Source organism: Pan troglodytes, chromosome 2 (genome assembly GCF_028858775.2).
Source record: "Pan troglodytes isolate AG18354 chromosome 2, NHGRI_mPanTro3-v2.0_pri, whole genome shotgun sequence".
In the NCBI taxonomy this organism is placed as follows: domain Eukaryota; kingdom Metazoa; phylum Chordata; class Mammalia; order Primates; family Hominidae; genus Pan; species Pan troglodytes.
In genome coordinates, this window is record NC_086015.1 from 41,414,050 (window position 1) to 41,439,115 (window position 25,066).

Genomic DNA, 25,066 nt, shown 5'->3' on the forward strand with positions numbered 1-25,066 from the left:
TGAGTCCTTCCCTTCAAGGCAGTGGGTTTCCTTCTGGTCCAGGGAGTATCTAGGAATATTATCCAGGAGCTAGGGCCTGGAATGGGAGCCTCAGGGAATGGGAACTCTGCCTGTGCCCTATCCTGCTGTGGCTATGCTGGCATCCACACTGCAAGGCAAAGTCCTCTTTATTCTTCTCTCTCTGCTCCTAAAGCAGAAGGAAGGAGTCTTTCCCAGAGCTACCAGCTATACTACCTGTGGTTGAGGGAGGGTTGGCATAAGCACTCCCTTGGACACCCTTAGCTAGTGTTTCACTGCGTCATGTGGCCCCCAACTGCTCTGCCTCCAAGTCCAAGACAGCACCAGGACGTGCCTAGAAATTGCAGGCCTTGTGGTGTAGACTGCCTGTCAAGTTTATTTAGAATCACAGAGCACTTTAGCCCATGGTGGCAAGACTTGCCAGAACCCAAGTTCTGACTGCCGGGATGGGTGATTCCCCTCTGGCTGGGGCTGGTCTAAATGCTCCCTCTGTGGTCGCTGCCTGAGTTCTGCCTGGTGTTGTTTTCTGCTGTGACAGGCAAGCACTGATTTCCAATGCAAAGTCCCACAATCACTGTGCTGTTCCTGCCTCAAGTGCACAGATTATCTCTCCGTACCTCGTGGCTGGAGCTGAGAATGGGGGATGAATGGCATAGCCAACTCAAGACTGTCTTTTCTACTGTCTTCAGTGTCTCTTTCAGTGATATGAAGTTAAAACCAGGTACTGTAATCACTCACCTGGTTTTTGGTTCTTATGGAGGTGCATTTTTTTTTGTATGTGGATAGTTGTTCAATTTTATATTCTTGCGTTGAGGACAATTGGTGGAGGCTTCTATTTGGCCATCTTGCTCCACCTCCTTGCTATTATTATTTTGAACAAACTGTTATCTGTCAGATCAATTCAGAATAAGAAAAATAGGCCAGGCGCGGTGGCTCACACCTGTAATCCCAGCACTTTGGGAGGCTGAGGCGGGTGGATCACGAGGTCAGGAGTTCGAGACCAGCCTGGCCAATATGGTGAAACCCTGTCTCTACTAAAAATAAAAAAATTAGCCAGGCGTGGTGGCGTGCACCTGTAGTCCCAGCTACTTGGGAGGCTGAGGCAGAAGAATCACTTGAACCTGGGACGGCGGAGGTTGCAGTGAGCCAAGATCGCACCACTGCACTGCAGCCTGGGCAACAGAGCGAGACTCTGTCTAAAAAAAAAGAAAAAGAAAAAGAAAACTTTGTATTTTACCTTCACTTATTCCTTCTCTAATGCCCTTCCTTTCTTTATGAAGATCTGAATTTCTGACCTATATTATTTTCTTCTGTCAGAAGAGCTTCTTTTAAAATTTCTTGCAAGGTAGGTCTACTGGTAACAAACTCTCTCAATTTTTGTTTTAGAAAGTCTTTGAGTCTTTATTTGTCTTTCTTTTTTCTTTTTTTGGACTTAAAATCCAAGTACAAATGTTCTTCAGTCATTTAGTAAATTTCAAAGCCAAGTCACTAAAGACAGAGGCTAGCAATTTTCTTTCATCATTCACCAATAACAGACTATGTCTGGGGTCAGTGGCCTTCATCAGCAGGTGCCCTCCTTTGGTGAATGAATCTGATCATTCAGATGTGGAGAGAATGAAGTGTCTTCTTCAGTTTCAGACCCCGAAGGCTCTTGATCTCCCTCGTGGGGTTCTGTTTCTCCCATCAGTTCTTGCAGAAACTTGAATTTAGATTTTAAAAAGATGCCATACAAAATACAATGGATGCCCCACTCATCACATACCATCAGCAGCAGGATGATCAACAGTGTGGCCATGAACACAAGCAGGTTAGCCAAATATTGTGCTACATCTTGAGGGGAGGAGGGTAGTTGGCTCAGGGCACCTGGCATGTACTGTGGAGGGAATGGGTGAGTAGGCAGATGGTGTATCCTAGGCTTCAGTGGTGGGTGCCCTGCATGCCTTGTCCTTCACTTTTTAGAAAAAGATTTAAAAAAAATACATAAATGTACATATTTTGGGGATATATGTGATAATTTAATACATTCATATAATTTGTAATGATCAAATCAGTCTAATTAAGACATTTGTCATCTTAAATATTTGTATTGTCTGTATGCTAGAAACATTTATTCTGTCTAGCAATTTTTTAAAAAAATTAAACATTTTTTTATAGATGGTGTCTCAGTCTTCCACCCAGGTTAGAGTGCAATGGTGGAACATATCTCACTACAGTCTCAAACTCCCAGGTTCAAGTGATCCTCCCACCTAGCCTCCTGAGTAGCTGAGACTACAGGTGCATACCACCATGCCTGGCTACTTTTTACAGTTTTTTTTTTTTTTTTTGTAGAGACAGAGTTTCACTATGTTTCCCAGGCTGGTCTCAAACTCCCAGGCTCAAGCAATCCTTCTGCCTTGTCCTCCCAAAATGTTGGGATTACAGGCATGAGCCACCACACCTGGCCTTTTCTAGCTATTTTGAAATATACAATAGATTATTGTAAACTATAGTCACCGTAATTATCTATTAAACATTGGGTCTTATTTCTTTTATCAAAGTGTATATTTGTACCTATTAATCAACCTCTCCCTATTCCCCCTCTCTCCTTCCCAGCCTCTGATAACTACCAATCTACTCTCTATCTTCATGAAATACACTTTTTAAGCTCCCACATATGAGTGAGAGTATGCGATGTTTGTCTGGTTCTAATCCTTATTCTATTTCCTCAAACTGCGTTTTTGCATTTTAGTATGGCTTGTCATGTTTGTTTGTTTGTTTTTTGAAACCCAGATATCATGTCTTGCATGTTGGGTTCAGACAACTTGTCTTTTTAGTTTATAGGTCTCTGGATCAAGATAAATCATAATCGAACCTGATGTGGAGACAAAGTATCCTTCGTGGACTTTGAATTTGATATGATTGTTTTTCTCCACTTAGGGAAATGGTGTGTATATTTTGTTAGAATATTTGGTGATCCAGAAGGGTGGACTGTGGTGTTAGTAGGTCTGTCCACAGATTATTTTCAGCTCTCTGCCAACCAGACACTTAGTAAGTTGTACCTCCTTCACTTGTGATTGGTGGGTTTTATTTTATTTTTTACTTTTTTTTTTTGAGACAGAGTCTCACTTTGTTGCCTAGGCTGGAATACAGTGGCACGATCTCAGCTCACTGCAACCTCTGCCTCCTGGGTTCAAGCAATTCTTGTGCCTCAGCCTCCCAAGTAGCTGGTATTATAGACGTGTACCAGCACACCTGGCTAATTTTTGCATTTTTAGTAGAGATGGGGTTTCACCATGTTGGCCAGGCTTGTCTCGAACTCCTTACCTCAGGTGATCTGCCCGCCTCAGCCTCCCAAAGTGCTGAGATTATAGGCATGAGCCACTGTGCGTGGCCACATGACCAGTTTTAGACAATGAGTTTTGAGAACTTATAATATGTATAACTTTAGGGCTGAACTTTTACTTGATGAAGTGAGACCTTCTAGAATTCTTTTTTCCTGTCTCCCATGATAACTAGCTATGTTTCTTCAGGTGGTTACTAAATGAATGCGTGTGGAGCAATGTTCCAGCTGACCTGCAATGAACATGTGGTTTCAGTGAGAAATATACCTCTGTCGTTTAAGCCATTATTGTCTGGGAGTTGCTTGTTGTCTTAGCATAATACAGCCTAACCTGACTGTTAACACAGCTTAACCTTACATCTTCTTTAGGTCTTGACTTACCTCTAATGTTTTCCTCAAGGCCTTAAGATTGCACCCATACCCACCCCATCACTCTATCCCCTTCTCTACTTTATATTCCTCTACAATACCTATCTTAATATAACATCACATAGTTTGCTCGTTTATTTTATTATTCATCTCCTCCTGCCACCAGAATGTAAGCCCATGAAGGCAGCGATGGTCTGAGTTTGAGACCATCTGAAAGCTGACCACTGAAACCTGACCCTTGAGACAGGGGATATGGTGTTGGCTGTTCATTTGGGACATGATCCTGAAGGGTATAAGAAAGGGAACTGGGGGAAAAACCACAGAAGAAAGTAAAATCAATAAAGGAGGCATTAGTAAACTTATTAGTGCTGTGAACAATTCTTTGGAGATCCTCTGAGAAGCCCTGTTGAACTGAAATTCTCATACATTTCCTACCTAGAGATAGAAAAACTGGAGTATTGTCCCCAACTCCTGCCCATTGTTGAATGTAGGGAGGCTTAAACCTCTGGTACATCCAGACTGACTTGTGCGTGGGCTGAGCAAGCTTGCCCACTGCAGAGAAAGCCTTCTGGCGAAGAAACAGAGAGGTAGACACGGTTCCTGTGCATAGGAACTGTCCAACACAGTTGCAGGTGTGTCAAGGGGACATGCAGTGGGGGCATCAACAGAATCTACCATAGAGATTTTCGCTTTTTATTTCATGATGTGTCCTCAGCTCCTAAATAGTGTTTGACAATTTCTAAATAATGAATGAATGAATGAGTACACTATAGTGGGCATTTACTGGATGTGTCCCCAGCATCCAGTTCCCTTTTGTAATTAGCCCTTTCCCTTTTTTCCCTTGGGATGCTACCTCTCCCCATTTCTTAGCCTGCGGCTTTGCTTGGGATTGGACCGACGTCTAGTTACTGGGTATGGACTACCTCCCCAGCCCCTACCCCAAAGACTTAATATAATCAACCTTTCTTACTCACCTCCCCTTCCCCACCATGGTGATCTGTTTAGGAATGGACACATGACCCATCTGTGACCAATGAGAGTGAATTTCAGGATTTATTCTCTCTTTCTCTATAAGGATGTGAGGTCTGGAACAGCTGCAGCCATTTTGCCACCATGGGAAACCTGGGACATCCGAACTGACTCCATGAAGCCTGAAGAGAAAGCTAATAAGAAGGCAGAGAGAAGAGGAAGAGAGTCTTGGTCTTTGGAAATATCTTTTGGAGCTGCTGGATCAAGTATCACTTGAAGGTAGAACTAAATCTGCACTTTAAATTTACATATCCAATAAAAAGTTCTTTATGTTGTAAGCCAGTTTGAGGTGGATTTCCTATCACTTATGGCTAAAAGAACCCTTGCTTATTCTATACCTAACTCACAGGCTTGTTGTGAGGTTTAAGTAAAATAGCACTTAGTGAAGCAAGGTACACAAATAATACTCAATGAATGGTAAGCAATATTGTTATGATGCATTTATTTTTACAGCGTTATGTGACCTTTTTATTCTCTACTCCAACATTGCCATGTTTCTGTTATTCTTTTCAGTATTATTTAATTTATTCCCCGAAGGAGAGCGGCTAAGAGTATTGCCCAGCCACAGGCTCTCAACCACCAACCCGAGCCTCAGATTCTCCTCACACAGCCACAGCTGTACCACATGGCCCACGTGGTATGGTGCTAATTCCTCTGACATCTAATTTTCACTTTTTGGCAATATTTGTCTCATCAAGCTTTACACATAAATATTTTCAGCAAAGTGCTCCAAATGCCTTTTTCAGAAATCTGAATCCACATGAAAACAATGGCAACAAGAAAAAGGTGTAAACTTTCCAGAACAGGCCCAGAATTTGAAAATGTGATAAAGAGGTTATTGTGCGCCCGAACTTTTCGCACAAGAATTGGAGGAGATTTAACACATGGAATAATAAACACAGGAAGGCGGGCTAATGCAGAGCAGATGGGCCTGCAGGGCAGTGCTCAGCATTTCAACATCTTTCCCCTGGACCTTTGGACCCAAGGTGATTGCATGCTGGTGTCTTTAGCTAAAAATAAAGTTAATGCCTTTGGGACAATCATAAATATGGCTGCTTCAGTTTCTGGGGTGATTGGTGGTCTAAAGTTTTCAAGAACCTACTATGTGAAAGGCATTTGACATGCACTAATTTAATCCCAACCACTACTCCATTTTGAAGGAAAAAAATGAAGGCTCTGAAAGTGTAAATCACTTACTGAAGGGCACACGGCCAGGAAGACAGCAGAGCCAGGATCACCCCAGGTCTGTCTCATTGCATATGTCATGGCTCTGCAAACTGGAGCAATAGGTGAGCAGGGAGAAGAGTCATGGCCAAATAAAATTGAGACATACCGATACACACACACACACACACACACACACACACACACACACACACACATTTACACGGTAACAGCTTTATTAAGGTATAACTAATGTACAATAAGGTGTACATATTTAAAGGATACTATTTGATAAGTTTTGACATATGTCTGTACCTGGGAAACCATCACTACAATCATGATGGTGAGCATATCTAATACTCTCAAAAGTTTCCTCTTGCCTTTTGTAATTCCATTCTGCCATCCCACCTGTCCCTCCCACTCCTGATCCCAGGCAACCACTGATCTGCTTTCTGTCATTATAGATTAGTTACATTTTCTAGAATTTTATATAAATCAAATAATACAATATGTACTATTTTTCTGTGTTTCTTTCACTCAGCAAAATTATTTTGAGATTCATTCATGTTATTGCTTTTTTATTCCTATATATTGTTGAGTAGTTATTCCATTGTATGAATATACCACAATTTGTTTATCTATTCATCTACATATGGACATCTATAGATGTTTGCACTTTTGGGCTATTAAAAATCAAGTTGATGTGAATGTTTGTAGACAAATCTCTGTATGACATGTATTTTCTTTTCTTTTGGATAAAAACCTAAGAATGAAATGACTAAATTATATTGTAGGTACATGTCTAACTTTTAAAGAAACCATTAAGCTGTTTTCCAAAGTGCTTGCACCATTTTACCTTCCTACCAGTAGTGTATGAGAGTTCCAGTTCCCCAACATCTTCACCAGTACTTGGTATGGTCAGTCTTTTTAATTTTTGTCATACTAATAGGCATGTAGTGGTATTAAGTCTCTTATGGTTTTAATTTGTATTTCCCTAATAACTAATAATATTGAGTATATTTTCATGTTTTTGTTTGCCATCTATACATCTTCATTAGTTAAGTGTTTATTCATATCTTTTGCATATTTTTATTGAGTTGCCTCTTTTTCTTTTCTTATCATTGAGTTTTGAGAGTTCTTTACATATTCTGAGTACAAGTCTTTTAATAGATACATGTTTTGCAAACATTTTCTCCAAGTCTAGGCTTATGTTTTTATTTTCTTAACAGTGTCTTTTGAAGAGCAGATTTAAATTCTGGCTAAGTCCAATTTATATTATACATCACTTTAACTTCTGTTTTACATTTTAAAAATCTGGCCAGGTGTGGTGGGTCATGCCTGTAATCCCAGCACTTTGGGAGGCTGAGGCAAGTGGATGACTTGAGGTTAGGAGTTCGAGACCAGCCTGGCCAACATGGTGAAACCCCATCTCTACTAAAAATATAAAAATTAGTTGGGCATGGTGGCAGGTGCCTGTAATCCCAGGTACATGGGAGGCTGAGGCATGAGACTTGCTTGAACCCAGGAGGTGGAGGTTGCAGTGAGTCAAGTTCATGTCACTGTACTCCAGCCTGGGCGACAGCGTGAGGCTTCATCTCTAAATAAATAAATAAATAAAAATCTGAAAAAATAAAAATCTTAGTTATATTCTGAAAGTTTCCTCAGCTTGATTTTACAACTCACACATTTTCTCTTTGGCAGTCCATTCTATTACTACTCAGCTTATATGTTGAATGTTTTAAATTATCAAATTTTAAATTAACTTCCCAAATAGAAATCATTCATGGCTGGCTGCAGCAGCTCACGCTTGTAGTCGCAGCACTTTGGGAGGCTGAAGCAGGCAGATTGCTTGAGCCCGGGAGTTCATAATCAGCCTGGGCAACATGGCAAAGCCCCATGTCTGCAAAAAATACAAAAATTATCTGGGTGTGGTGGTGCATACCTGTAGTCCCAGCTACTTGGGAGGCTGAAGCAGGAGAGTTGCTTGAGCCATGGAGGTTGAGGCTTCAGTGAGCTGTGATCACATCAATGTACTCTAGCCTAGGTGACAGAGTGAGACCCTGTTTTAATAAATAAATAAATAATCATTCACAATGTTTGCATATGGTAATCTTACCTCTCCCTGATAATTTAATTATTCAGCCCAGCTCAGCTATCAGCTCTATTTCCTCAGGTGCAAGTTCTGTATTTGGTAAGAGGATGATGTCTGTTACACAGAGATAGATTTCCACAATTGCTTAGTGAGTCTTAACTGAAGAATGATCTTTGTTTTGGGGGATCCCCGTTAGCCTGTCTTTGATTGTTTATTGCAGTCTACCTCCAGGAGACAGGGTGAGAGTCAGACATAGAGCAGCCAGGGAGGCATTTCATGGGGAGGGAGCTCCTCATTCTTTCTTGATGTTACCAGTCCCCTGGAAAACTATTTTAGCTCTGGGTCCTAAAGGCTCATACTCCTGGCTCCTACATGGGGGCAGACACCTCTATTGCTCTGTTGCTGCTTAGTCCAAAGGGCAGTGTTGACCTCACAGTTGCTACGTTGGTGCCCCAGCTCATCTCCCTTCAGGTATGCAGAGCTACTACTGCTCCCAGGCTCTTCTACCTCAAGGCTTTTTGATTTTTGTTTTTTGGAGATGGAGTCTCACTCTGTTGCTGCTGGAGTGCAGTGGCGTGATTTCAGCTCACTGCAACCTCTGCCTCCCAGGTTCAAGTGATTCTCCTGCCTCAGCCTCCCGAGTAGCTGTGATTACAGGCACCCATCACCACATCCAGCTAATTTTTATATTGTTAGTAGAGACAGGGTTTCACCATTTTGGCCAGGCTGGTCTTGAACTCCTGGCCTCAGGTGATCTGCCCACCTTAGCCTCCCAAAGTGCTGGGGTTACACACATGAGCCACTGTGCCTGGTTACATGACCAGTTTTAGACAATGAGTTTTGAGAACTTATGATGTGTATAGTTTTAGGACTGAACTTTTACTTAATGATGTGAGACCTTCAATGTGAGACCTTCAATGTGTCAATGAAATAATTCAAAGGGAAATTTAAAAATTTCTTAAGGCAAATGAAAATGGAAACACAGCATACCAAAACTTAAAATGGTAGGGTTTTGAGTAAGTAGAAGAGCATAAAGAAGAAAAGAATGTTGATCCTAGAAATATTCTATCTGAAGTAGAAGTTGCATATTCCTGGACTTTAACTTTGCAACTATAGAGGAGGATATATAATCATGACACATGTTTTGGCCCAACTGTGAGCAATAATCATGAAGCCATAATAAAATTAGCACTATTTATTGATTTTCAGTATTTATGACTGAGCCAAAATCAGAACTATGGTGATAGCATAAAATGCAAATGTCATTAAATTTGATTACATAAAAGTAAAAGTAGAATAAGAGGAGTTTTCTTAGTATCTTAATCTTTTAAATTGGTGGGTCAAGAGATTGCAAAACTTGAAACGAGAAATAGCTGTTTATTACTTAAAATTGCAAATGTCATCAGTAGAGCAGTGCTTCTTCAAGTGTGATCCCTGAGCCAGCAGCATCAACCTCTCTTGGGATCTTGTGAGAAATGAAAACCCAGACCAAATGAATCAGAAGCTCATGGGGTGGGCCCCAGCAATCCATGGTTTTTTTTTTTGTTTTTTGTTTTTGAGAAGGAGTCTCAGTCTGTTGCCCAGGTTGGAGTGCAGTGGTGTGATCTTGGCTCACTGCAGCCTCCACCCTGCTGGGTTCAAGTGATTCTCCTGCCTCAGCCTCCTGAGTAGCTGGGATTACAGGCGTGTCATACCATGCCCAGCTAATTTTTGTATTTTCAGTAGAGATGGGGTTTCACCATGTTGGCTAGGCTGGTCTTGAACTTCTGACCTCAAGTGATCCACCCACATTGGCTTCCCAGAGTGCTGGGATTACAGGTGTGAGCCACCATGTCTGGCCTACTTCAAGGCTTTGACTATTCTTGGAGCCACCTCCCATCTCCCATTTTTATGCAAGAGTGTTTGCCCACGTGAGCTTCAGTATAGGGATCCTTTTAAACTCTGATTTGACTGCCTTGCATATTTCAGGGAATTTTCAAGATTTCTTATTCATAAGGAAACTCCTTTCAGTTTCCTAACATTGTCATGGATCAAAACCATGTTTGTCTCATTTCTAGAGACCTGTGTTGGGAGGGGCCTTGGGCTCAGGTCCTCCAACCTGAACAGAATCTGTAGGCAATATTTGCATCAGTAGAAGAATCTTTTGGTATTTGAAGGCCCCATGTGTGCAGACCATATATGCTATATGTTGCCATAAAAGTTTGGTTTGCTACTTTGATGCTTGCATTTTCTTTGGAAAAGCAGCAGGGGGTCCACCTGTGGAGGGGACAGTATAACCATTTTTAAAAATGAAAATCTGAGCATTCTCTCCCCTATTAAAAACTTTTCAGTGGCTCCTGTTGCTCTTCAGATGAAGCTTCAACTTGCTTTACAGGCCCCCCAAACTCCATTTCCCACCATTTGTTCACCTCCTCTCTTGCTGTCTCTATTCCAGCCTCGGGTAATTTTTTCCCCTAGTTCTACAAAAGGGCCCTGCTCTCCTACCCTTGAACATCCTATTTTTTCTGAACAGAACATTCGCCTTTCTCTCCCTGCTTCCTTTCCTCTGATTCTGATTCATCCTTCTGATCTCGGATTAAAGGTTCCTTTCTCAGTGGGCTCAGACACCTCTGGGGTCCTGACTCTCATCCACAGAGCCTCACCTCTGATTCCAGTTGTGGCCGTGGCTGCTGTACTTTAGTGGACCACTCTGAGTCGTGCTATCCACTTTGCAGAAGGTTCTGATAGGATCTGCCCCCACACCCACACTTGTGACCTTGTTGATGGGTCCTTATTTGCCTGTTCCTCCTTCTCTCACACTCCTGAGTATCTTGCTTCCTGGGATCAGATCCCAGATGAACCATCTGTACCTGATTCCTTGTCTTAGGCTCTACTTTCAGGGGGTGGGAGGAATTCAAGCTAAGCCATTTATAGCTGGATTAGAGCCCTGTGGTTTTCCAGGGGGCAAAAATGCTAATTTTAGATCTGGAAAGAAGATCTCAGTGAACCCTACACCAGGTAGCAACTATCTGGTAGGAGGTGCATATTTGGATCCTAGGAAAAATCCAAGCTTTCATCCTCATTTCTGGACATCCTAGTGCCTCTTCTAATCTCCATTATGTTGAGGCACCCCAGAGTAGTGGGAAGAACATGGAATTTGGAATGGGTCTTCAGATTCTGGCTCAGTTGTACTCTCGCTGTGTAGTCTAGCAGAAATCATTTAAAATTTCTGAGGCCATTTCTTCATTTGCCAAAATGAGATAAACCAACAGATGCTCTTGTTACTCAAAGGATCTCCACCAGGACAGGATGCTGCACGAAAGAGTGGTTACTTAGACAGCCGGGGCATGCATTTCTTCATCTTGTAAATGAAGGGCTTGCCTTATGAGACTGCTAAGGTACCTCCTGCTGTAACATTCTAAAGAGACAGTTCTTTTCAAACTTGATGTTAGGATACAGGCAATTTCTATCTTGCTTGCCATAGAATACTGATACATAACATGCCCAGGAGTCAGGCTGCTTGGGTTGAATCCAGTTCTCATAGCTGCATGAGCTTAGCCAGGTTTCCAAACCTCATTGTATCTTAATTCCCTCATCTCTTAAATGGGGGTGATAAAAGCACTTATCATAGTCCTGTTGAGAGGACTATGCAAGGTCACACATGCACAGCACTTATTTGATGTGGTGGATTAAAGATGATGCAAATTCTTTGCTACTCTTCTGCTTGAGAGTTAGAGTCTAGCTCCCCTCTCCTTGGGCCTGGACCAGCCTGGGTGGCTTGACTGGTGAGTAGAGTAAAGCAGAAATGACATTCTGGGACTTCTGAAGCTGGGTCCTAAGAAACCACAGCTTTCACCCAGGTGTCTTGGCACATGGTCTCTGGGAGCCCTACTCCACCATGTAAGAAGTCTGACTCACCTGAGAGCACCATGTGGGAAAGGCCCCGTGTAGGTGCCGTGATCAACAGTCCCAGCTGAACGCAGCCATTCATCCATTCCCTCCAAGGTACCAGACATGTGAATGAGGCTGGCTTAGGCCCTCCAAAAAAGCCCAGCCACCAGCTGGCTACCACTGAGTAACCTCAGCTGATGCCACATGAAACAGAACTGAATTGCCCAGCCAAGCCCTGCCCACATTACTGCCTACAGAAGTGTAAGATATAATAAAGTAGGACTGAGGTGGGAGGATTGCTTCAGCCCAGAAGTTCTAGTCCAGCCTGAGCAGTGCAGCAAGAATTTCTCTCTAAAAATAAATAAATAAATAAATAAATAAATAAATAAATAATATTAAAGTAGTTGTTTTAAGCCACTAAGTTCTGGGGCAGTTTGTTATGCGGCAATAGATAACTGAAACACTTGGCATATAATAAATGCTTAATAGATACAGGTCAGAGCATTTTGATGTCAAATTTCATTACCCATCATCAGTATGTAAGAGTATCCAAGTTTGAGAGATTACTGCCCTGATCCCACCTTCTATGACCTCCTCTGTCTCTACCCCTGGGATTCTAGCAATGCTGGGACTTATTTTTCCATCTGGTGCACAGTGTGCCTTCATCTGCTAAAAACCTCATAAGTCCTTGTTAACCATCTGCCTTCTGCGTAAAGGACACCACACCAAACAGCCCCCAGACTACTTTTTTTTTTTTTTTTTTTTTTTTGAGACAGAGTCTTGCTCTGTCACCCAGGCTGGAGTGCAGTGGTGTGATCATAGCTCACTGCAGCCTTGACCTCCTGGGCTCAAGTAATCCTCTCACCTCCACCTCCTGTGCAGCTGGAACCATAGGCATGTGCCACCATGCCTAGCTAATTGTTTAATTTTTTGTAGACGTGCAGTCTCACTGTGTTGTCCAAGCTGGTCTTGAATTCCTGGGCTCAAGCAATCCTCTTGCCTTGGCCTCCCAAAATGCTGGAATTATAGGTGTAAGCCGCCACATCTGGCCCAAACCATTTCTAATTCTACCTCTGCCATCATCTCCATGGATAACCTTGGATCTACCTTCTGGCCCCATTTCTCCATTTTTATTTTTATTTTTATTTTATTTTATTTATTTTGTTTTTCAAAATGGGGTCTCCCTCTGTCACCCAGGCTGGAGGGCAGTGGCATGATCTCAGCTCACTGCAACTTCCGCCTCCCAGGTTCAAGTGATCCTCCTGCCTCAGCCTCCTGAATAGCTGGGATTACAGGCACGCACCACCATGCCTGGCTAATTTTTGTATTTTTGGTAGAGTGGAGTTTCGCTATGTTGGCCAGGCTGGTCTTGAACTCCTGGCCTCAAGTGATCTGCCCGCCTTGGCCTCCCAAAGTGCTGGGATCACAGATGTGAGCCACCGTGTCAAGCCTCCATTTTAAAATAAAGGTAGAAGTGGACATTTTCCAGGGGCACATCCTGTTTCTGATGTAGGTACATAGCATGTTTCCCCTACTTCACCCTCTGCTCCTTTGCAACCTTCAACTTTTTGGTATTTCTTTTCTTTCTTCATCCATTGTTTTTATCTCTTTTCCCCCATTGTTTAAGCTTTTCCCCCATTGGTAAGCCCAATGTCACTTGCATAAAGAAAAACTCTTCCTTGACCTCATATAAACCTCCAATCACCATCTGATTTATCCTCGTTTCTTACTTCCACCATGCTGCTCTTTAACTGGCAAACTCTTTTTTTTTAAATTATACTTTAAGTTCTAGGGTACATGTGCACAACGTGCAGGTTTGTTACATAGGTATACATGTGCCATGTTGGTTTGCTGCACCCATCAACTTGTCATTTACATTAGGTATTTCTCCTAATGCTATCCCTCCCCCAGCCTCCCACCCCCCGACAGGCCCCAGTGTGTGATGTTCCCCACCCTGTGTCCATGTGTTGTCATTGTTCAACTCCCATGTATGAGTGAGAACATGTGGTGTTTGGTTTTCTGTCCTTGTGATAGTTTGCTGGGAATAATAGTTTCCAGCTTCATCCACATCCCTGCAAAGGACATGAACTCATCCTTTTTTTATGGCTGCATAGTATTCCATGGTGTATATGTGCCATATTTTCTTAATCCAGTCTATCATTGATGGACATTTGGGTTGGTTCCAAGTCTTTGCTATTGTGAATAGTGCCACAATAAACATACCTATCCATGTGTCTTTATAGTAGCATGATTTATAATCCTTTGAGTATATACCCAGTAATGGAATCGCTGAGTCAAATGGTAATTCTGGTTCTAGATCCTTGAGGAATCACCACACTGTCTTCCATAATGGTTGAACTAATTTACACTCCCACCAACAGTGTAAAAGTGTTCCCATTTCTGCAGATCCTCTCCAGCATCTGTTGTTTCCTGACTTCTTAATGATCACCATTCTAACTGACATGAGATGGTATCTCATTGTGGTTTTGATTTGCATTTCTCTGATGACCAGTGATGAGAAGCATTTTTTCATGTCTGTTGGCTGCATCAATGTCTTGTTTGAGAAGTGTCTGTTCATATCCTTTGCCCACTTTTGGTTGGGGTTGTTTGTTTTTTTCTTGTACATTTGTTTAAGTTCTTTGTAGATTCTGGATATTAGCCCTTTGTCAGATGGGTAGATTGCAAAAATTTTCTCCCATTTTGTAGGTTGCCTGTTCATTCTGATTATAGTTTCTTTTGCTGTGCAGAAGCTCTTTAGTTTAATTAGGTCCCATTTGTCAATTTTGGCTTTTGTTGCCATTGCTTTTGATGTCTTAGTCATGAAGTCTTTGCCCATGCCTATGTCCTGAATGGTATTTCCTATGTTTTCTTCTAGGGTTTTTATGGTTTTAGGTCTTACATTTAAGTCTTTAATCCATCTTGAGTTAATTTTTGTATAAGATGTAAGGAAGGGATCCAGTTTCAGCTTTCTACATATGGCTAGCCACGTTTCCCAACACCATTTATTAAATAGGGAATCCTTTCCCCATTGCTTGTTTTTGTCAGATTTGTCAAAGATCAGGTGGTTGTAGATGTGTAGTGTTATTTTTGAGGCCTCTGTTCTCTTCCATTGGTCTATATCTCTGTTTTGGTACCAGTACCATGCTGTTTTGGTTACTGTAGCCTTGTAGTATAGTTTGAAGTCAGGTAGCGTGATGCTTCCAGCTTTGTTCTTTTTGCTTAGGATTGTCTTGGCTATGTGGGCTCTTTTTTAGTTCCATATGAACTTTAAAGTAGTTTTTTCCAATTCTGTGAAGAAAGTCATTGGTAGCTTGATGGGGATGGCATTGAATCTGTAAATTACCTTGGGCAGTATGGCCATTTTCACAATATTGAGTCTTCCTATTCATGAGCATGGAATGTTCTTCCATTTGTTTGTGTCCTCTTTTATTGCATTGAGCAGTGGTTTGTAGTTCTCCTTGAAGAGGACCTTCACATCCCTTGTAAGCTGGATTCCTAGGTATTTTATTCTCTTTATAGCAATTGTGAATGGGAGTTCACTCATGATTTGGCTCTCTGTTTGTGTGTTATTGGTGTATAGGAATGCTTGTGATTTTCGCACATTGATTTTGTATCCTGAGAGACTTTGCTGAAGTTGCTTACCAGCTTAAGGAGATTTGGGGCTGAGACGATGGGGTTTTCTAAATATACAATCATGCCATTTGCAAACAGAGACAATTTGACTTCCTCTTTTCCCAATTGAATACGCTTTATTTCTTTCTCTTGCCTGATTGCCCTGGCCAGAACTTCCAAAACTACGTTGAATAGGAATGGTGAGTGAGGGCATCCTTGTCTTGTGCCAGTTTTCAAAGGGAATGCTTCCAGTTTTTGCCCACTCAGTATGCTATTGGCTGTGGGTTTGTCATAAATAGCTGTTATTATTTTGAGGTATGTTCCATCAATACCTAGTTTATTGAGAGTTTTTAGCATGAAGGGCTGTTGAATTTGGTCAAAGGCCTTTTCTGCATCTATTGAGATAATCATGTGGTTTTTGTCCTTGGTTCTGTTTACGTGATGGATTACATTTATTGATTTGCATATATTGAGCCAGCCTTGCATCCTAGGGATGAAGCTGACTTGATCGTGGTGGATAAGCTTTTTGATGTGTGTCTGGATTCAGTTTGCCAGTATTTTATTGAGGATTTTTGCATCGATGTTCATCAGGGATATTAGCCTAAAATTCTCTTTTTTTGTTGTGTCTCTGCCAGGCTTTGGTATCAGGATGATGCTGGCCTTACATAATGAGTTAGGGAGGATTCCCTCTTCTTCTATTGATTGAAATAGCTTCAGAAGGACTGGTAGCAGCTCCTCCTTGTACCTCTGGTAGAATTTGGCTGTGAATCTGTCTGGTCCTAGATGTTTTTTGGTTGGTAGGCTATTAATTATTGCCTCAATTTCAGAACCTGTTATTGGTCTATTCAGAGATTCAACTTCTTCCTGGTTTATTCTTGGGAGGGTGTATGTGTCCAGGAATTTATCCATTTCTTCTAGATTTTCTAGTTTATTTGCAAAGAGGTGTTTATAGTATTCTCTGATGGAAGTTTGTATTTCTGTGGGATCGGTGGTGATATCCCCTTTATCATTTTTTATTGTGTCTATTTGATTCTTCTCTCTTTTCTTCTTTATTAGTCTTGCTAGCAGTCTATTTTGTTTATCTTTTCAAACAATCAGCTCCTGGATTCATTGATTTTTTTGAAAGGATTTTTTGTGTCTCTATCTCCTTCAATTCTGCTCTAATCTTAGTTATTTCTTGCTTTCTGCTAGCTTTTGAATTTGTTTGCTCTTGCTTCTCTAGTTCTTTTAATTGTGATGTTAGGGTGTCAATTTTAGATCTTTCCTGCTTTCTCTTGTGGGTATTTAGTGCTATACATTTCCCTCTACACACTGCTTTAAATGTGTCCCAGAAATTCTGGTACATTGTGTCTTTGTTCTCATTGGTTTCAAAGAACATCTTTATTTCTGACTTCACTTCATTATGTACCCAGTAGTCATTCAGGAGCAGGTTGTCCAGTTTCCATGTAGTTGTGTGGTTTTGAGTGAGTTTCTTAATCCTGAGTTCTAGTTTGATTGCACTGTGGTCCGAGAGACAGTTTGTTGTGATTTCTTTTCTTTTGCATTTGCTGAGGAGTGTTTTACTTCCAATTACGTGGTCAATTTTGGAATAAGTGTGATGTGGTGCTCAGAAGAATGTATATTCTGTTGATTTGGGTTGGAGAGTTCTGTAGATGTCTATTAGGTCCACTTAGTGCAGAGTTGAGTTCAGGTCCTGGATATCCTTGTTAACCTTCTGTCTCATTGATCTGTCTAATATTTACAGTGGGGTGTTAAAAATCTCCCATTATTATTGGGCAGGAGTCTAAGTCTCTTTGTAGGTCTCTAAAGACTTGCTTTATGAATCCAGGTGCTCCTGTATTGGGTGCATTTTTATTTAAGATAGTTAGCTCTTCTTGTTGAATTGATCGTTTTACCATTATGTAATGTAAAGGCCTTCTTTGTCTCTTTTGATCTTTGTTAGTTTAAAGTCTGTTTTATCAGAGACCAGGATTGCAACCCCTGCTTTTTTTTTGCTTTCCATTTGCGTGGTAGATCTTCCTCTATCCCTTTATTTTGAGCCTATGTGTGTCTTTGCACGTGAGATGGGTCTCCTGAATACAGCACACCAATTGGTCTTGACTCTTTATCCAATTTGCCAGTCTGTGTTTCTTAATTGGGGCATTTAGCCCATTTACATTTAAGGTTAATATTGTTATGTGTGAATTTGATCCTGTCATTATGATGTTAGCTGGTTATTTTGCCCATTAATTGATGCATTTTCTTCATAGCATCAATGGTCTTTACAATTTGTCATGTTTTTGCAGTGTCTGGTACCAGTTGTTCCTTTCCATGTTTAGTTCTTCCTTCCGTAACTCTTGTAAGGCAGGCGTGGTGGTGACAAAATCTCTGTTTGTCTGTAAAGGATTTTATTTCTCCTGCACTTATGAAGCTTAGTTTGGCTGGATATGAAATTCTGGGTTGAAAATTCTTTTCTTTAAGAATGTTGAATGTTGGCCCCCACTCTCTTCTGGCTTGTAGGGTTTCTGCCGAGAGTTTTGCTGTTAGTCTGATGGGCTTCCCTTTGTGGGTAACCTGACCTTTCTCTCTGGCTGCCCTTAAATTTTTTCCTTCATTTCAACCTTGGTGAATCTGACAATTATGTATCTTGGGGTTGCTCTTCTTGAGGAGTATCTATGGGTGTTCTCTGTATTTCCTGAATTTGAATGTTGGCTTGCCTTGCCAGGTTGGGGAAGTTCTCCTGGATAATATCCTGAAGAGTGTTTTCCAACTTGGTTTCATTCTCCCTGTCACTTTCAGGAACACCAATTAAATGTAGATTTGTTTTTTTCACATAGTCCTATATTTCTTGGAGGCTTTGTTCATTTCTTTTCACTTTTTTTTCTCTAATATTGTCTTCTCGCTTTATTTAATTAATTTGATCTTCAATCACTGATATCCTTTCTTTCACTTGATTGAATCAGCTGTTGAAGCTTGCTCATGTGTCACGAAGTTCTCATGCTGTGGTTTTCAGCTCCGTCGGGTCATTTAAGGTCTTCTCTACACTGTTTATTCTAGTTAGCCATTTGTCTAACCTTTTTTCAAGGTTTCTAGCTTCCTTGCAATGGGTTAGAACATGCTCCTTTAGCTCGAAGAAGTTTGTTATTACTGACTTTCTGAAGCCTACTTCTGTCAACTTGTCAAACTCATTCTCTGACCAGTTTTTTTCCATTGCTGCTGAGGAGCTGTGATCCTTTGGAGGAGAAGTGCTTTGGTTTTTGGAATTTTCAGCTTTTGTGCTCTGGTTTCTCTCCATCTTTGTGGTTTTATCTACCTTTGGTCTTCAGTGTTGGTGACCTACAGATGGGGTTTTGGTGTGGATGTGCTTTTTGTTGATGTTGATGCTATTTCTTTCTGTTTATTAGTTTTCCTTCTAACAGTCGGGCCCCTCAGCTGCAGATCTGTTGGAGTTTGCTGGAGGTCTACTACAGACCGTCTGCCTGGGTGTCACCAGCGGAGGCTGCAGAACAGCAAATATTGCTGCCTGATCCTTCTTTTGGAAGCTTCATCCCAGAGGGGCCCCCTGCCTGTATGAGGTGTCTGTCGGCCCCTACTGGGAGGTGTCTCCCAGTCAGGCTACACGGGGGTCAGGGACCCACTTGAGGAAGCAGTCTGTCCATTCTCAGAGCTCAAATGCCATGCTGGGAGAACTACTGCTCTCTTCAGAGCTGTCAGACAGGGATGTCTAGGTCTGCCAAAGCTGTCTGCTGCCTTTTGTTCTGATATGCCCTGCCCACAGAGGTGGAATCTAGAGAGGCAGTAGGCCTTGCTGAGCTGCGGTGGGCTCCACCCAGTTCGAGCTTCCTGGCCTCTTTGGTTACACTGTGAGCACAAAGCCACCTACTTAAGCCTCAGCAGTGGTGACACCCCGCCCCCCGCCAAGCTGCAGCATCTGCGGTCGATCTCAGACTGCTGTGCTAGCAATGAGCAAGGCTCTGTGGGCATGGGACCCACCAAGCCAGGCACAGGAGGGAATTTCCTGGTTCTGCCAGTTGTGAAGACCATGGGAAAAGCACAGTATTTGAGCAGGAGTGTACTGTTCCTCCAGGTACAGACTGTCATGGCTTCCCTTGGCTAGGAAAGGGAAATCCCCTGACCCTTTGCGCTTCCTGGGTGAGGCAACGCCCTGCCCTGCTTCGGCTCACCCTCTGTGGGCTGCACCCACTGTCCAACCAGTCCCAATGAGATGAACCAGATACCTCAGTTGGAAATGCAGAAATCACCCATCTTCTGCGTCGATCTTGCTGGGAGCTGCAGACCAGAGCTGTTCCTATTTGGCCATCTTAGAAGCCTCCCTAACTGGCAAACTCTTAACCCTTCAGGGCTCACTGAGATGTTGCCACTTCAAGGAAGTCCTTTTTTTTTTTTTTTTTTTTTTGGAGACAGCATCTCACTCTCTCGCTCAGACTGGAGTGCAATTCTCCTGCCTCAGCCTCCTGAGTAGCTGGGATTACAGGCATGTGCCACCATGCCATGCTAATTTTTATATTTTTAGTAAAGACAGGGTTTCACCATGTTGGCCAGGCTGATCTTGAACTTCTGACCTCAAATGATCCACCTGCCTCGGCCTCCCAAAGTGCTGGGATTACAGATGTGAGCCATCACGCCCAGCCCAAGGAAGTCTTTGGAGACCTCCTACCACCCTACACAGTACCCTTCCTCTATAGTCTTACAGCACTCTTACTGACCCTCTTCCCCATTTCACCCCCTTTCATACTGTGATTAACTGGTTAATCATCAGCTTCCATTGCTAGACTGCCCTCTGCAAGGGCATGCCATATTCGTTACAATAGATCAAGCAGTTAGCCCTCTTGGGTACTGGCACACAGATCTCTGCAACTCTCCTTCCTCATTGGCTGACAACAACAAAAACAACAACAACATCTTCTGATACTACCACCACCACCATTGGTTAAAGCTTTCTATATGCCACGAATTGTTCTAGTCACGTTACTTGAATCTTGCCAATAACTCTATGAGTAGGTATTCTTTTTTTATTATTATACTTTAAGTTTTAGGGTACATGTGCACAACGTGCAGGTTTGTTACATATGTATACCTGTGCCGTGTTGGTGTGCTGCACCCATTAACTCATCATATGAGTAGGTATTCTTATCCCCATCCTACGGTTGAGGAAACAATCTTGGAGAGGTTAAGTAAGTTGTTTTGTTTTGTTTTACTACTGGTCAATATTGGAGCTGAGGTTCAAACCCAGGAAGCTGACTCCTGGGTCAATGAAGCCCTTTTGGGAAACATTTCACCTCCGGTATTGGCTTTGGGCTTTGAAACACATTGTCCTTTATTGTTTTTTAACAATGAATGAGCTTTGTATATGCAATTTGCCCTGCTTCCCTATGCTCTCTTTCCTAAATGTGACTGTTGGTGTCTTGTGGCCTAGAAGTGCCTCCAGCTCCCCGCATGGATGTCCTGGGTTCAAAATGCATCTTCTTTATTATACCAAACACACTATCCCTCCTTATCACCTTTGCTCACGAAAGACACCCACAGCATCCTACAGTGAAAAATCAGCACTGGGCGGGGAGAGGTGTATTCCAAGCAGTCGTACGGCATCATAGCAGATCATGCGTTCCTGAAGTTTCGGTTCTCATGGCTTCATGGACGGAGAGCTGAGGCTCCTGATGGGATTGACCCCGTCTGAATCAGAGAGCTGTAATGCAATAGGGCAAAAGGAGACATTCCATTACAAAGTCAAACCATGGTAAACAACCACAGCCAAAGGAAATAGAAGAAAGAAAGAAAGGAAAGAAAATACAGAAAACAATTATATACAGAAGAAGGATGGCAAGTTGCTGGAAGACAGTTTGCCTACATCTTAAAATTCTGGAACAAAGATGTGGCCACGTTTCTTGAGTCTTTTATAGGAACTTTAGACTAGTATTTCTTGAGTTCAGCATCCACAGGCAACTGAATGGATGTTAGGTGGGCAAGAAGACAGCCAATTTTAGGTACATGTTTCAAAAGACTTATCAAATTTTTAGAAATAAAAATAAAGCATAATATCTTAAACTTATTAATCATTTTCATATCAGTAATGGGAAAATATTATTTGAAGTTAATCATTTACAACTTCTATATCTGGATCTGTTGGATACATCTGTTTCACAACAAGTCATTTTTAAGTGGTTTTCACACTTTTTATTTCTGTAGATCCTAATTCATAATTACAGGTGGTTGCAAATGACAACAAGTGTTTGGTGGCTATCTAAAATTATTCTGAGTATTTAGATAGAAGAGGACCCTAAAATTATGTTGTGATTTCATACAAAACATTAAGTGTTTGCCAGATGCTAAGTTGACAAACATACTTTATTCAGAGTATTGGATGGTTCAACTCAGGCAATAGCAGCAAATGGATTCTGTTGTGGTTTGAACTACATCAACTTGCTTAGGCTGGAGTTAAGTTTCCCAGAATCCCCTTCTCTGAGTGGACTCAAGTTAGAATTGGTCCAGAGAATAATTTGCACAACGTTTGGAAGGTAGAAGTGAAGCAGCCACCATTACTCTCTGAAGATTCTCAGGGTTGGATGTGACAGACAGATGCAGAGTTGCTGGCGGGTTCCATTTATCCTTGCTGTCCTCCTCTCTGTGGCCTGGTATTCCTCCTGGCTGATGACCTTGTTGACCTGCAGTGGTCCTGGCCCATCACAAGATGCATGGGGACTGTAATTAATTTATCATTGCATCTCCAATGTATGGCGCAGATCCTGTCTTATCAGTATCTTAATTAGTCATTGAATAAACACATGTGCATGGTTTTATATGCATTGATTTTTGGCTACTCAGCATTGGGAAATAATAATACAATTTTCTGGAGAATCATCCCTGTCCCACATTTAGTCAATGTATGTTGGGTAAGGTTTATTTCACGCCTAGCTCCACTGACCGCATGAGTTCAGCCAGGCCAATCAAGTTATTACATTCACTTGGCTACAGTGATTGGCTTGGGGATGGAACACGACTCAGCCCAAGCCAATAAGATGTGGTGAGTCTTTTGCTGTGACTGTCACAACAGAGGCACATGGCCTTTTCTGCTGGACCTGAACCTAGGAGGATATAGGCCTGACTCTGTTGGCAGCCATTTTGGCACCACACTGAGCCTGAGAATGAAGCCAACATTGTGAATAGCAAAGTAATGAGAAGAAACAAGAGTGGGTTCTGATAACATTTGAGCCCCCTGGATTGAGCTGTGCCTGAAGTCAGTATCCCCTGGATTTCAATTATGTGAACCAATAACCATCCTCCCCCTTATTTTTTCCCCTCAAACCACTATGGAGTGGGATTTCTGTGATGTGGAGCATAAACTGTCCACTCACACTGAATAGTTTTCAATTTCCCTTTAGGAGCAAAACGCCTTTTTCAAATGAACGTTCACACAGAATCCCATTACACAGCAAGGTTAATAGCAGAGATCACGAGGACCAGGACCTGCTCTCTTGCCCTCCATCCCCCAAGTTCTGAAGCAGTTCCTGATGCCTCTGTGGAATGCTGGTCTTGGCAGAACACAGTTAGAAAACCATTAATTTAGCCCATGTCTGTTATTTTAAAGGTAAGAAAACTGAAGTTCAGAAAAGGGAGGGGACTGACTCAATCACAGCTGCTGGCAGATCTGGGACTGCAAACCAGCCTTCCATTGCTCCACACAGGTGTCTCTTCTCACCTGGAATCACAGCATTGGGTGGACTGAAAAGAGGAAGAGGCTGCAATGGAGCAGCACACCTAGTGTGTGGGGATGCCTGGAAAACAAAATTAGGAGAGCCCTGGGTCAGCATTGCTCTGGCACTGGCTGGGCCGGGGGCCATCCTGATTCTAGAATTATCTTGGTTTCTGGGATAGAAATGTCCCCAGAGTGGAGAAGTTCAGTTCAATCCAACATCCTTATATTGCAATGAGGATAAAGACCACAGACCCTATGGCCTGTATGACCCAGCTGCCCATTTCTAGGAACCCATTCCTACAAAAATGACAACATGCGTGTGCAAACAGCAACAATGACAAACATACCCTGGGATGCTTTCCCTGTGTGGTTTGTTATAGTAAGATGGCGGCTACAGCTTATAAATCATCAACAGAGGACTGGCTAAATGATGGCACTTCATTCTGCAGAATCTTTTGTTGTAGTCAAAAAGAACAAGTTAGATCTATATGTGTGAACTTGGAAAGGTGTACATGACTTAAGTAGAAAAGTTAAGTTGCAGAACGATATTTATAGTATAATTTCATTCTTACAAAAACCGTTTTCTAAAACTGTGTGTGTAAAAGGGCTGGAAGGATACATCCACAGTCTTAATACTGGTTACATCCGGGGAGGAGAGTTGGGGCTTGAGGCAGACTTTGGCCATTCAATTTGGATGGCGGGCAGAGACCCCCCCTCTCAGATCTGAGACTGCTGTACTTACTTTCCTGCCTCCTTTGCAGCACAGGCCATGACAAAGACTGTTAAATCACCTTGGGTGGGAGGGGACAGGGCGTTTCCTCTATCTGGCAGAGGGGGCTGCAAGGTCAAGTTCCTGACAGAAGTGGTGCTGTTTCCTACTGTAGCATGCAGTGGTTATGTACTGTAGTGCTTAACAGTGGCAGAGGCAGCTTCGAACACACCAGCACACTGGTCAACTTTGGGGTCTTACTCTTGGAAGCCTGGCCTGGAGCTTCCCTCTCACATTCTGTGAACCACCCAGTATCCTTCTAGTAAACTCTTCTGCTTCATTGTTCAGAGTCAGCTGAGTTAGAGGGACTTCTGATTATTTTATACATGTCATCTGATACCTAAATATATGTATACATTTTTTAACCAAACATATTTAAGAGGATACAGATGATCTCGCCTAAAGGAGCATGCAGTGCATAGAGGTGTGTGCCCCTGCCCTGTTTTGTATTTTATTTTATTTTTTGAGTTGGGGTCTTGCTTTGTTGCCCAGGCTGGAGTGCAGTGGTGGGCTCTCGGCTCACTGCAACTGCCTCCTGGGTTCAAGCAATTCTCCTGTCTCAGCCTCTCGAGTAGCTGGGATTACAGGTGCACGCCACCACATCCAGCTAATTTTTGTATTTTTAGTGGAGATGGGGTTTCGCCATGTTGGCCAGGCTGGTGTCGAACTCCTGACCTCAGGTGATCCACCTGCCTTGGCCTCCCAAAGTGCTGGGATTACAAGTGTGAGCCACCATGCGTGGCTCGCCGCCCTGTTTTGAACCAGGGTTTTCATGAAAGAGGTGAATGTGCTGACCATTAAACAGCAACTACAGCAAACTTGGTTTGCAGTGAGATGTTTGCTCGGAAATGTTCTTTTCTTTTTAAATAAACAACTTCCTGAGCTGCAAGTTAGTCTTAGGCATGGCTCCCTCACCGGGAAAGTTCTGTCCTGTGCAGGCTGCACTTCCCACTGTCCCTGTGCATCTGCCTGGGCCTTCTTCCTCTTGGTTCTTGGGTAGACTGACTCTGTCCCCTGAAAGCCTGGTCCTCTGAGGAGACTGAAGTTTGCATGTCACACAGAGCCGGGAGATCTGGCCCTGGATGAAACTAGGGGACAGCTCCCGACGGCTGCTCAATTAGTGAGTTTCCT

General features: G+C 42.5%; 1 protein-coding gene across 1 annotated transcript; it reads left to right on the forward strand.

Moving 5' to 3' along the window:
- Positions 1-5,258: 5,258 nt before the first annotated feature.
- On the forward strand, positions 5,259-23,418 carry APRG1 (APRG1 tumor suppressor candidate). Its single transcript, XM_063805577.1, has 3 exons — positions 5,259-5,372; positions 5,482-5,721; positions 23,059-23,418. Exons 2-3 carry the CDS (start codon positions 5,496-5,498, stop codon positions 23,343-23,345), a joined length of 513 nt encoding a protein of 170 aa, XP_063661647.1. The 5' UTR covers positions 5,259-5,372; positions 5,482-5,495; the 3' UTR covers positions 23,346-23,418.
- The last annotated feature ends 1,648 nt before the right edge of the window (positions 23,419-25,066 follow it).